Source organism: Prosopis cineraria, unplaced genomic scaffold (assembly GCF_029017545.1).
Source record: "Prosopis cineraria cultivar Desert tree isolate PC_DT_omini unplaced genomic scaffold, ASM2901754v1 PC820, whole genome shotgun sequence".
Lineage (NCBI taxonomy): Eukaryota > Viridiplantae > Streptophyta > Magnoliopsida > Fabales > Fabaceae > Prosopis > Prosopis cineraria.
Genome location: NW_026556145.1, coordinates 25,115 through 38,558, shown reverse-complemented (window position 1 = coordinate 38,558; position 13,444 = coordinate 25,115). Strand labels below are relative to the sequence as shown.

General features: G+C 27.0%; 2 protein-coding genes across 3 annotated transcripts; both read left to right on the top strand.

Moving 5' to 3' along the window:
- The first annotated feature begins 2,663 nt into the window (after positions 1-2,663).
- On the top strand, positions 2,664-3,377 carry LOC129298469 (ERAD-associated E3 ubiquitin-protein ligase HRD1-like). Its single transcript, XM_054936891.1, has one exon. The coding sequence runs from the start codon at positions 2,664-2,666 to the stop codon at positions 3,375-3,377; it is 714 nt and encodes a 237-aa protein (XP_054792866.1).
- A 5,311-nt stretch (positions 3,378-8,688) lies between these two features.
- LOC129298465 (uncharacterized) lies at positions 8,689-11,204 on the top strand. 2 transcript variants are annotated; one of them, XM_054936888.1, is made up of 6 exons: positions 8,689-8,820; positions 8,948-9,050; positions 9,128-9,271; positions 9,615-9,720; positions 10,572-10,782; positions 10,911-11,204. In XM_054936888.1, exons 3-6 carry the CDS (start codon positions 9,131-9,133, stop codon positions 10,969-10,971), a joined length of 519 nt encoding a protein of 172 aa, XP_054792863.1. In that variant the 5' UTR covers positions 8,689-8,820; positions 8,948-9,050; positions 9,128-9,130; the 3' UTR covers positions 10,972-11,204. The 2 variants fall into 2 exon arrangements, with proteins under 2 accessions (XP_054792863.1, XP_054792862.1); XM_054936887.1 differs by having other exon boundaries at positions 9,609-9,720.
- The last annotated feature ends 2,240 nt before the right edge of the window (positions 11,205-13,444 follow it).

Sequence of the window (13,444 nt, the reverse complement as noted above, 5' to 3'; positions counted from 1 at the left end):
CTCTATATAATTAATTTTCCAAAAATGTAAAATATAAATATAAGATACAATTTGTCACCGCTTGCCTGGTTATCTATTGATTGTGAATAATTGAACTTGTCTGGGCCCTTTTCTTATTAAAATGTTTTGTTTTAGTTAATACTTATTATCAAAATCAAGAGATAGAAGTGAAATAGAAAAAGGCACCCCTACCTTTAAATTCTAATCCGATTTTGTGATGCGTCAAGAGTTGGGGAAAAAAACAAATAAAAGAACAAGCTCAACGGTGGGTATAAAAGCTTAGATTGGTGTTGAAATGGATTTGAAATTTCAAAATAAAACTAGAAATAGTATTAAAAAAAAATTTTAGAAAATTCTAAATTCTTTGCTTATGCCTTTTCATCTTTGAAATTGGTTCTGTAATTTTTTTTTCACCCGTGGAATATTTTTGCTTCTTACCGCGTCTCTTGACTCTATATTCCAACTAGAGGGGTGATTTTGGGGAGGGGGTTATATCTGTAAATTATTCTCTAAACTTTAGGTTTAAAAATATTATAAACCTTAATTTTATTTATTGTGAAAATTATTTTTAAAATAAAACAATACAATTTAGCCCTTATAATTAACAACAGAAAATGACAAAAAAAGATCAAAAAAATTATGAAAAAGGACCACAAAAATCATAAAAATAAATTTTTTTACCCCTTTTCTATAATATTTGAGGTATTTTTTGTAATGTTGGATCATTTTTATAATTTTTGATGTATTTTTTCTTGATTTTTTTTAATCAACTAATGACGAGAGTTAATTTTTGTTAATAAAAAAGATTAGATTATAATTTTTTAAAAATTAAAGAAATATTTTATACAATAAACAAGTTCAAGGTCTATAATACTATTGAATCTAAAGTTTAAGGAGTAATTGCTTATATAAAAAAACACTAATTCTTTTATTTTTTTGAAACAGTGATCCTTTTATCTTATTTCAATTATAGATATTTTTTATTTTTAAAATCTATATGAATTTCTCCTAAAATTAATAGTCATATAATACAAATTTTCATTTTATTTTGAGATTTCACTTTCATCAACCTAGCGGCTAGATAACTATTAAGTTATATATGTTAAACAAAATACCTCTTTTAAAACACAAATGTCTAAAATTCGTTCAAGTATATTTTTTAAATTTTTTGTTCATATTTTAAAAAAATAGTAATGTGAAATTTTTTATTTAATAATATTTTAAAGAAATTAATACATAGGTTTATTAAAGTAATATTCAAACACATATTTAATTATATATATAATTTCTGTTTATTTTTTAATATTTCATTAATTCTAATATAATAAATTTAAATATCAAATTAATATTTAGATACTTAATTATTTAAATTTCTTGGAGTAAACAATTTATTATAAATAACAATTAAAAATTATAATTTTTTGACATGATTAAAATAAAAAAATTAGTATTTTAAAATATTTAACGAAATACTCCCAATGGTAAAACAAAGGTCTAGATTTTAAAAATATAAAGAATATCTTAATAATTTTATGAAAGCGGAGGAATATCACTGGATTATACTCTTAATTTTTAATTTACCAATATATTTAATTTCCCAAGGTATTATTAATTACAATAATATATTTTCTTCCAATTCACTCTACTTAAAAGTGGTTAATACAAACAATTTCCATAATTAAAAAGTATTACAATCAGAAAAAAAATTGATAAATCAATTCTTAAATTGAAGGGAAGAAATTGGGAATAAACGAAGACATTTTTAAATTGAAAAAAAGAGAGAGAGGGAAGAAATTCCTGATTGCAATCTTCTCCTTCGCGAGGATCTTGCTACCATGTATTTTTGTTTAGCAAAAAAGAAGGCTATATATAAATATTGAATTTCCAGAAAATGAAGTGATGAGTGATAATTATAAATTGTAGCTTCAGACTTCAAAGTTCAAACTAAAAATTTATATTTTTAAATTTAAGATAGATATAATGAATTATTTTTAAATAATTAATATTTGTTAAATTGGGCTGTTATTTAAACCTAAGATAATAAAAATCGTTAGAGATAATGTATAGAATAAATAAATTATTTCTAAATAACTAAAATTCGTTAATTTTTACAAAGATTTAGAATTTTAAAAAGAAGATAATACAAAACATATCTTATAGAGATATTGTATCATTTTAATTGAGTTTGAAAACTCTATAAATAAGAGGTTGGATTGAGGTCAAGTCACACCGTACCTGAAACACAAACACTGTGGCGATAGAGAATTCGAGCAAAGTCAAGTAAGCTCTCTAATCTTTTGCGTAACGTTGAAAATAATCTTATTTTAACCAGTGATTCTTTACTGATGATGAATATAAGGAATAGAATTCATGAGACTAATCTCTTTTGAGATGCTGGTGATTTTTCCGTTCTTAATTATAAATTCATCATCTGATCTTTACTTTCTTTTCACAGAGAGACTTAATATTTCCATCGATCGCACCGTACCAAAGCATCGTCCTCGTTGAATTGTGATCATCATGACATATTCTTGCGTTCTTCTCACGGAAGACTTGATGGAAGATAGATTTGACATCAGCTTTACTGTGATTCAACGTGGGATTTCACGTAACACAGGACTCCTTCAGATGACACCTTTGAAGTATTTGAATCTCCATTGACGATGCCTTGTGGAGAACTAATTCGAGATGTTCCAGGATTTCTCCGTACAAACGTAGCCAACTATCTCTCTGAAAATGATTTCGAGTCATTGGCATCTAAAATCACATCTTACTACCAAGAAGTAATCCAACATACCACCATTGAAGCTGCTCAACATCTCTTAATACCTCTCATCGTGTATTTTCATGTTCATGTTGATCCCACTGATCATGGCTTAGCACCTATGTTTTTTCATCTTCAACTTCCTTACGACGAATATGCGATGGATATTGATTATATTCGTTATTCAACAAGAACGGATCATTTTATAGAGCATCAATTCGTTCAAGAATCTTCTTATCATCAGCAACTTGCCACTTTTGCTGAATATAATCAAAATTTACACGTTATTAGTGATGATGATGATGATGATGATGATGTGGAGTCACGGCAAGTCAATGAAGCCATAGAACAATCCATGCAACACTTGTTTATGGTTCCGGCAACAGAAAAGGCTCTAACATCACTGAAGAAGATGAAGATGTCTAGCAACGAAGCAAAGGCAAGCCAATGTAGCATTTGCTTGGAAAATTTTGATGATGATGGCGGCGGCGACGATGGTGTTGATGCTTCAGCATTGCCTTGTGACCATATTTTTCACAATAATTGCATTGTAAAATGGCTAAAAACTGGTCATACTTGCCCATTATGTCGCTTTCAATTGCCTATTGAGTAATTCCACGAATTATATGTATCAGTATGTACTGTTTGCATCTTTACAAGAAAAAAAGTTCGTAATTTTGTGTTTATTGGTGATATATATTCTTTGGTTGTTTTTTTAGCCGGAATTAAACCTCTTTTTATTTAATTATAGAGTCTTTACTGATGGGAATGAATGCTTTGCATATTTTAAAGAAGACACTAAATTAGAGTTGCAGCAGTAATTTTAAGAAAAAATATATCTGGAATTTAGTTCAATTAAATAATGATGGAATTAATTAACTTGTGAAATAAAGAAAGTATCTATTAAGGATTAATTTAAGTTTTTAAATAGATGAGACAATTATCGTTTACGGAAAATTACATTATCTTTGTCCATAGAAATTTGGGATCATCAATGAACAGTGCATTACCCGTGTTGCCCCCGAGCTCATGCCATGCCTATCATGCGGTAATCGCTTTTTTACTGTGCATGTACAGTAAACAATCTTTTTACTATAGACATACAATAAAAGCGATTTTATTTAATATTTTTATTTTTTTAAAAAAATTATTTTTAAAATATTTTTAATAATAAATTATTAAAAGTTAACAATATAATATATTTTTTTAATAATTTTTAATAATAATTTATTAAAATATATTTATAAAAATTAACAATATAAAATATTGTTTTTAATATTTTTATTTCAGATTTTTATTTTTTTGAATTTATGAAATTCTTAAATTTTTAATTTATCTTTTTATTTTACATATTTTAAATGACTTATAATTACACATTATATATGAATTAATAAATTCTGAGTTATATTATGTTGTTAAAATAGTTGCACATCTATTACACTTAATATTTTTATTGTTTTCAAAAACATATATTTTTAAAAATATTTTTAATCATAGATTATTAAAAAATTAATGAGATAAAAAATTATTTTAACATTTTTATTTTTTTTGAATTTTATGAAATTATTATATTTTAATTTATCTTTTTATTTTACAGTTTAAATTTTAAATTTTTTCACATGACTTATAACAATGCATTATACATGGGGTAATAAATTATGAGTTATAACATGTTAAATTTTTAATTCTCATGAACAGTAAGTTACTAAATTTTTTTTTTGCATTATTATTTAGATTAATTTTTAAATTGAACGAGGTGAAAGATTATAGAATAAAATATGGTATTATTTATAATTTTAGCATGTATCAAAATAAAAAAATTATTAAATAATAAGTTGTTTATTATGTTTTTAATTTGCGAGGGATGATAAATTTTGAATAGTAAGTTGCTGCTAATATTTTTTTTTTTAATGTGCATGTAGTTGACAGATTAAAAAGAATGACAAGTGTTATCTAAAGTTTTTAGCATTGTTTTAATATATTGTTTATACTTTGATGAGTTTAGTGTTAACAAATTGAGAAATATGGTTGAAAGTTTTTAATTGATTTTTTTATTTTTCTCTTTTATTTGCTCTCTATTAAAATGTTATAATTCTATTTGCCAATTTTTAAAATCAAACTAAAATCTATCCTTCCTCCTCTACTTTTCTCAAACTAAGTAGAAAATCAATGTTTCCCCATTCATTATATAGAGCTATGCACTTTTTACCGTATAATTATCATCATTTGTTAAATCTCTCCCCTCTTTTTCTTTTTTCTTTTCATTTTTTTTCATAATATAAACTTTAATACAATAATAGTTTGGTGCATCTCAACAAGATGGTATCACATGGATGAAATTCTCATCAATAAGATCTAAATTTTATTTTCTTAAATATCTAATGTCTTTTTTTATAAATAAAATAAAAGCCCATTGAAATTTAAATTGTTCCATTTTATTTTCCCACCATTAAAATTTTTAACTAAGGCTTTTTTCATTTATTAAAAGAGATACATATTTCTTTGGTATGTCTCTTGTACATTAAAATATACAAAGTTATTATATAATTGCATTTGCATGCTTTAAATAAATGATATAATCATCCTAAAATAATATATAAGTAACTAATATTAAATAAATATGACAGGAAATATGCAATAGACTGTTGAAGATTCTACTTAACAACTTAAAAAAAGTATTGTAGTAATACGCAATAGGTTAATGTTTTCAAAATTATAATATTACATCATGTATGATAAAATCTTTTCTGTGCATTGTTCAGGGATGAATTCTAGTTTTATATAACATCCAGCAACAAATCTAGGGACACACATACGAGGGGGACAAACTTAAAAATCACCTAAAATATGAGGAGACAACACCTTATTTTTTCACTTTTTACAAACAAATTTAAATTTTATTTCAAAGAGCAGTAAAATTTTTGGATTGATAATATCATTAATTATTGAATTCTTTTAAGCTTATCTTTTTAGAATCTAGTACATAAGTTGGCCAAGATATATATGGTATCTTTTTTATACTCCCTCCATTAAAGGTATTTTTTTAGGAGTTGGATGTTAAACATGTAAAGCATTTTTATTTTTAATCTTTTGAAACGTAATTATTATTTTTTTAAAGTTTTAAAGTACTCATATAATAATGACTTATTTATTATAGAGTGTTTAATAAAAATAAATATAAAAAAATAAGATTAGTTTAAAAGTAGATAACTATTTTATTTAGAGTGAGATTCAGTTAAAAATATATTTTATTTTAAATAGAGGGAGTATACATTATCAACATTCTACAAACAAACATTCATCTAATGGAGAATTTTTGAATTATTTTATAGATAGATCTATATAAATGAAAAAAGAAAAATCTTGAACCATCAGCAAGAACTTATTGAGCAAGAGAAAATGTAATCTAAATTAAATGCTAGTAGCCAAGTTTCGACGCTCTTTGGGAATTGCTATGGAAAATAAATATTTTGGCTAAAACGCATGGAAAATAAAATTTAAAGGTTAATTATATATTATTCTTATTACAACATGTTAAGTAAATAAATAAATATTAAATATTTATAACAAAATAAATATAAAAAAGTCGTTCAGGATAAATCTGATATTTTAGTTTTCAGTTCTTTGTAAGTAGTATTTCAGGAAGATTAGAATATTTTATTCATAAAAAGAGATTAGGATAGTTTAATCTTTTATAAAATTGATAAATTATTTAATAGAAATACACACACTTGTTTCCTCCTTCTTTTGACAACGAATAGTTAGATTAATAAAAGGGTTAAATTTATTTTTCTCTTTATATTTTCCTTCAAGAAACACCAAGCATCATGTACTAATAAATAAAATATCTTTTTTCCTAAATCATTTTTCAAACAAAAAAAATCTCCTTCCATTAATGAGTCACTAATATATTATTGATGGAGGAGACTTTTTAGCCCTTTTGGAAAAAAAAATAGGAAAAAAAGTGTCTCATTTATTAGGATAGATTGCTTAGCATTCCTTAAAAAAAAAAAAAAAAGAAACTTCAAAGTGCTCATATTTTATAAAAAAAAAATTAAAAATAAATTAGCACAAAAAACATGTCACATTAGTTAAAAAACAGTATACTTAATGAATTGTTAATAGAAGGAAATTTTTGCTCATATGCAAAATGGTTTTAAAAAAAATGTTTTACTTATTATTATAGCGTACCTAATGCACATTAAAGAAAAGCATATGAAAGAAAGAAATGCAATTTAATCCCAAATAAAATGAAGGAAACTCTCTAATAAACTCAATACATGATGAAAGTTAGGGCAGCTTCTTTATTTTCTTTTTCAATTTTTTCCTTTATCTTTTTTTCTTTACTCATTTTTTTCACTTTAAAAGTGAAAAATAAACTTGGATTCAATGAATCTCAGGATATAGTTGGCTGCATCTTTTTTTCCGCCAGCCACCGATGAGAGCTAGCCACATCATCCATTAATAGATGCCACCGTCCTCTATATGTATATGTGGATCATTTAAGGTATTTATTTATTACACATATTTCCTAGCATATTCTATGAGAAAAAAATGTTCAATAGAAAAAAATTCAATAAAATAATTTTATAATTGGTGATTCTTTAATAAAAATCCCTAAATTGAAAGGAATCAAACCTATACCATATGGGAAAAAAAAATCCTAGTTGGAAAGACTAATTTGTGTTATGATTTATGAGTAACTAAAATATTTTATTTTTTTACCATGCATTTTCGTTTTAACAATTGAAGGAGAAGGCTATATTAGTCGTATCCATATCAATATTTTTTTTATTTTTGTTGACCAGCTATAAATTATAAGACTTGTTATATAAAAATAATTATATTATATAAAATTGTCGCGAATCTAGCCGAAGGTACAAATACTACAAAATAACCCATTTATTTGTCAAAACTTGACAAATAATTCCTCTAAACTTTCAAGTTTATGTGCAAAATCCCTTGTTATCAGTTGTTCCATCGTATATTCCACTGGCCATTCGGCGAAAGCATAAATATGTTAGTAACAAAAAAAATCTTAAACATTTTATTTACTGATAAGCCTCTCAAACAGAGTTACGTGTGGATCTTAATTAAAATCATATGGAAATAAACCCCTTATTATATTACATTATTTAGTAAAATAATTGATAATTGACAAATTTATGGCAAAGGAGCTATTTCCCTAAATATATATATAAAAACATTTAGGGGTATCTTTTTAAAAGTCAAAAAGGTTATATCCACACAATTTAAGCTTTAAGAAGGGATAATTTATTATTTATCATGAGAAAATCTCTGCAATGTATGACCCATAATCTATATATGAAGCAATCCAATCCCTTCCTTTCTAATTATAGGTTAAAATTTTAAAACTCTATTCAATCATAAATATAGAATAAAGATGTAGTAGTAATTAATCTATTTTTTTAATATTGCCCCCAATTTATTGCACCAAATTGTTGGTAAAATTTTAATTTCTCGATACACTTTTGTCATTAATTCGATTGAAGGATAAAATTGAAAGTCACACAATTTTTTTGTCATATTTAAGGATATTAACTACCATATTTTAAGAACCCTGAAGTTAATTAATTTTATTTTATAATCAGGACCGGGGATAGTAGTTATAATAGCTGGATTCTAGATTACATGGCTATGAACATATATTAAGAAAAATCATATCTATATCTATATATTTATAAAATTTATAATTTAAATGTTTCTAAGTGATGAATAGTAATACTTGTAATTACAAAAACATAATCTTCAAACTTCCTAGTTCCTACGTTATATAAATATATATATATATATATAGAGAGAGAGAGAGAGTGTGTGTGAGTTAAGGTGATTATAATAGCTGGATTTTGTTGAGCACAGAGCCGGAAAGATATCTTTAAAAAAAAAAAAACATATAAAGGGAGTAGGCATAAGCCTCTGAAACTTCCAATCTTGTGCAGCACAACTTTTTGTTTCTTTGTTAAACCTCACATGATGATGCTTCTCTCCCTCCTTCTCTAGCTTCCTTATTTTCCTCTTCACCAGCGAAGCCATCTGTAAGGCCATTTCAGTTTTGTTATTTTCCAGACTTCTATTCACTGAGTCATGTTTGGGTTTGATTTGCTGTTTGTTTATTCCTATGTTTAATTTCACCGTGTCTTGACTTTTCGGGGGTCTAATCAGGTGGTAGATAGTCTCCGCCCAATTCGGCACGCAACAAGAATTGGCTCTAAAGTCTCTCAAGATTCATCATCCTCTTTTTAAATCAGCTGCAATTCCAGAGTTGGTAAGAATCGCCCTTTCTGGTTTAGCTTCTTCTTCTGATTCTTCTTCTTATTCAATTTTCTAGGATTTGTTTTCCAGAACATGAATTCTGGGTCTGGATCAGAAGCAAAAATGGAGTCAAACAAGGAAACACAACAGAAATCAGACAGTTTCGTGATAGAAATGGAAGCCTTTTCTCCAGCCAACATCAACAAAGACAGTAACTCAAACTCGAGAATCACGGTGAGTTCTTTCTGTTTGTTTTTCCCAGAAGCCAAACAGGGTCTTTGGGTTCTGTCATTGATTTTAAAAAATTGGTTTGTGGCAGATATTGAAACTGAAATCTGTTCTGTTACAGTGAGGCAAACATCATCTATTCTATTATTAGCATTTATTACTGCGAACTTGAAGCTTCAGTATACCTTTAAAGTTTAAATTTTTCAAAGCCACTCGCACACAGAGATTACAGGGCATGATGATGAAATTAAAATCTTAAATAAGAGCCATGTGTTTATTAATAATGTGAAGATAAAATTAAATAAAAGTAAAATTGGAGATTAAGTAATGAAAATGAAATCAGGTGCAGAGGAGTGTATCAAGGAAAGGGTGGGGCGATAAGAAGGTGAATATTGCAGCTGCTGCGATCCGTGATTGGGATGCGATACCTGCTGCATGCTCCCCCTCCTCCAAAGGTACCTTGATACAATTTCTTTTAAATTAAATAATTATATGTCTATACATACTCCTATATTGCAATATTTGAATTCCAAGCTAACATATTTTAAATTTTTATCTATTTAAGAAAAGTGGTGTGCCATTGGTGAGCTTGTATCAATCCTCCGACTAGTATGAGACAAGAGTGAGACGTGAGAAAATAAGTGAGAGGTATAGAGGAACCAACATGACAAATGCTTAGAGTTGTTGCTGAAATTTCAAGTAACTAATATATGGAAAAAAAATTAAAATTATAAACCAATTATAATTTCAAATATAGGCTAATTTGTATCAGACTCTTTGTCAAAAAGAAAAACATATTGAGTCAAACTGAAATATAAATTGCTTTGCTTGCCCGTTGCAAAGTTAATTAATTACATGGTTTATGTTTTATGAATAGCATATTTAATTTTTGAAACTTTGATATTATATATATATAAATATATAAATTGCATAAACTTTTATAATATATAGTTGTACCCTTTTATATTGATAATGATATAAAGAGTGAATTGGAAGCAAGGAGGAGGAAGGAAACTCGTAACATGAGGTCAGGCAGGTGGTTGAAGGTTAGTTAGTTTGGAGTTGAAAAATTTAAAAAAAAAAACATAAAAAAAAAAAAGAAACCAGACACTTCAAGTTCAAGTTTGAACCTACCCTTTGAATGTGTCATGATACAAGTTATGGGGACAGTTTAGCTGTCTGTCATTGAAATAAAGATCATCCATGGAGATAGATACATGAATTAGTTTGGTAACAGTTTGGAATATTTCTTTTTAATGAATTACTACATGTCATCATAATGTAAATGCATGTTTGTGCATCGTAGGGTGTTGTGTGGCCGGCATGCCGGAAAAGGTCGGGCCTCCGGTGGTGGGGTCCGGCGATTATTGTGACAGCCCACGGGTTCATCACCATATCACTGTCGTCACGACGGCCACCGGGAATGAAGCCAAAAGCATAGCTCGTAGAAATAGTTTCAAACGCCCTTCTCATTTGGGCCTTGATCCCAGGATGGTTCTTGCATTCTTTTCCATTTTGTAAGTTTCAACACTCCTCATACTTAACTAATTGCTACATATATTAATTAATTGAGTCGTTAACTAATGTTAATTCTCTGTTTGTTCTGTGTGTGTGTGTGTGTGTGTTTAATTTCTGGAATTAATAGGTCGAGCATTGGGACAATTGTGCTGATATACTTGGCTCTCAGGACAAGCTATTATGAGTGAAATGTTGACTGGGTTGATTGGAGTTGGAAGCCATGACTGATATATGGAGCTTTAACTAGCGCTGCTTCTGCGCACTTGTCATAGTCCAAACACTTAGAGAGTTGGATTATTAGCAATATTATTTTAATATTTTAACTTTGTAGATCCATTTAACTTTAACAAACTTAGGAAGAGCTAGTAAAGTACAAAATGTTAGTATCTACTATCTACTTCTCGAGCAAATTTGGCCAAAATTTTCTCTTTTTTATATGATTGAGTAAAATTTATATACTTATAGCCTTATTAAATTTAAGGTCAGTGACAGGACTAGAAAAATTAATTTGTGGGGGCAAAATTTATGCATAAGATAAATATTAATATTATTAAAAAATTAATTATAATTTTTTTAAATTATGTTAAATATAAAATTTATTAAAATCAAATGCTATTAAAGAACTATACATAAAATATAAAATTATAATAACATAAAAATTATATATCTATTAGAATTGTGATTTTTATTTTAATTAATAAAATTGAACTCTTTTGAGCTTTGATTAATAAAGGTGGGTTCAATTGATAATGACTTACTTTATAATTTCTTAAGATTTGTCTCTTCAAAACTTTTCTATGCTAACAAAATTTAACTTTTTTGTATAGTATATATTTTTTGTGATAAAATTTTCAATTTAAAGAATCAAAGAAGATTATTTTCTAAACTATTGCTCCCTTCTTTTTAAAACTATTTTTATTTAAGGTTAAAATACATAAATAAGATCTTGGTCAAAAACACATAAATCAGATCCTGGTCAAATAAACTTTTTAGGAAATTAATTTTTTATGAGTCCACATGAATTTTCTTCCCCCCGCCCCCAACCCTTTTGAAGAGACAAGGCTAGCTGAAATTTTTGAATAATCTCTCTTTAAGGTGCTTATTTCTAATTAAGTTAACATATGTATATCTTTTATAGATTATTTATTATATAACAAACTCTTGTATTAGTAATATTATTAACACATTAAAATTTATATGTTTTAATTTGATTGGATAAAAATATATTAAATATATAAAAATAGAGTTAAAATGTATTTTTTTCTCTTATACTTTCTTTTAATGAGCGTTTGACACTTTTTACTAATAAGTGAGGTATTTTTACTTAAACTATTTTACAAATAATGTATAATGAGAATTGCTAGTAAGCATTGAATAATGAATTAGACATACACAAATTTGGGGTCTAATTTGATCTTAATTTGTACCAGTCGGTAGTACTAAATATTAGACTATGTATTAACCAAAACAATAAATTTTCATAAAAGGAAAAAAGAATCGTTATTCATTCAACATTACAAATGGAGGGAGAGCATATGGAAGAGACTTGCTTTAGGGTTATTGATTTGGGTAATAAATGGCAAGGCTTATAGTGGAGGATGATTAGAAGGTCACTCATGTATCTTATAAATGATTCTAGCTAGATGCCCAAGTTATATCAGTGTTCCTTATAATCTTCCACCTCTGTAAATCATTGTCATGTATGATATGCTTTGCTGATATGCGAAGTTGTGGGAGGAAGAGAAGTAATGAACATATAGAGTGCAAGAAGTGTGACATCCATGTGGGAAAAGGAAAAACCAGAATATCATCGTGAGACCTACAAATAAAGAGGCTATAAAGTGATCGCTTAGACAATATTAATAGCCAAAAATGCATGCGTGGTTTAAAAAGCCTCTATTGTTTTCTGCTAAAAATGGTGCAGCTTATTAGCCTCCATGATCGAGTGCTTTCTCAAGTCAGACTCCAGAGAGTGTTTTACTGTGTTTGGAACCCTTTTGGAGTAGACTAGGTTTTCAACGATGTAGGTAATTTTTCACATTTAATACAAAGTGCTGTGTGATCAAAATGGGTGGTATGATTTGGATTTCTTGATTTGTAATCCCTTACAAACCTCTAATTTACACAACCATATATACAGTTGTGTGTGTAACATGTTATATTATACTTCCTCCGTTCTTCCATCCAAAAATTATAAGAAGTCTTTGGAAATATTTTATTATTCCAAAATGTAAAATAATTTGATAAAAATAAAATTTCATCAATAATATTTTCTAATATTACCCTTTAAGTGGAGAGGGAGTTGAAATAATTGTAGTATAATAATTGCGTAGATTAAATTTATATTAAATGAAATGTATTTTTAAAAATTTATATTTTTGTTTTAAAAAAGTAAGTTTTACAATTAAATTTTATTGGTATGTGGAATCTTATTTCTATAATTAGGAATGGATGGAGTGTGTTGCAAATGATGGAAGTTAAGGTATAAATCTATTCTCAATGTTTTCAAGTAAGTGCACCCTATATTTTAAAGTATTTTTTTGGTACAATTTCGCTCTAATGTTTTTCATTTAAGTACATTCTTGCCTTATTGTAAGGGTTTGACCATGTTGACTGTTAATATGAACTTGAAATGCCAAGTGGGCTACCACATGGAATATT

Excerpts from the sequence above, each read along its gene's own strand:
- LOC129298469 (XM_054936891.1), top strand. The coding sequence starts at position 2,664 with ATGCCTTGTGGAGAACTAATTCGAGATGTTCCAGGATTTCTCCGTACA.
- LOC129298465 (XM_054936887.1), top strand. The coding sequence starts at position 9,131 with ATGAATTCTGGGTCTGGATCAGAAGCAAAAATGGAGTCAAACAAGGAA. Across the intron at positions 9,272-9,608 it reads ACTCAAACTCGAGAATCACG|GTGCAGAGGAGTGTATCAAG; the intron begins GTGAGTTCTTTC and ends AAATGAAATCAG. Across the intron at positions 9,721-10,571 it reads ATGCTCCCCCTCCTCCAAAG|GGTGTTGTGTGGCCGGCATG; the intron begins GTACCTTGATAC and ends TGTGCATCGTAG.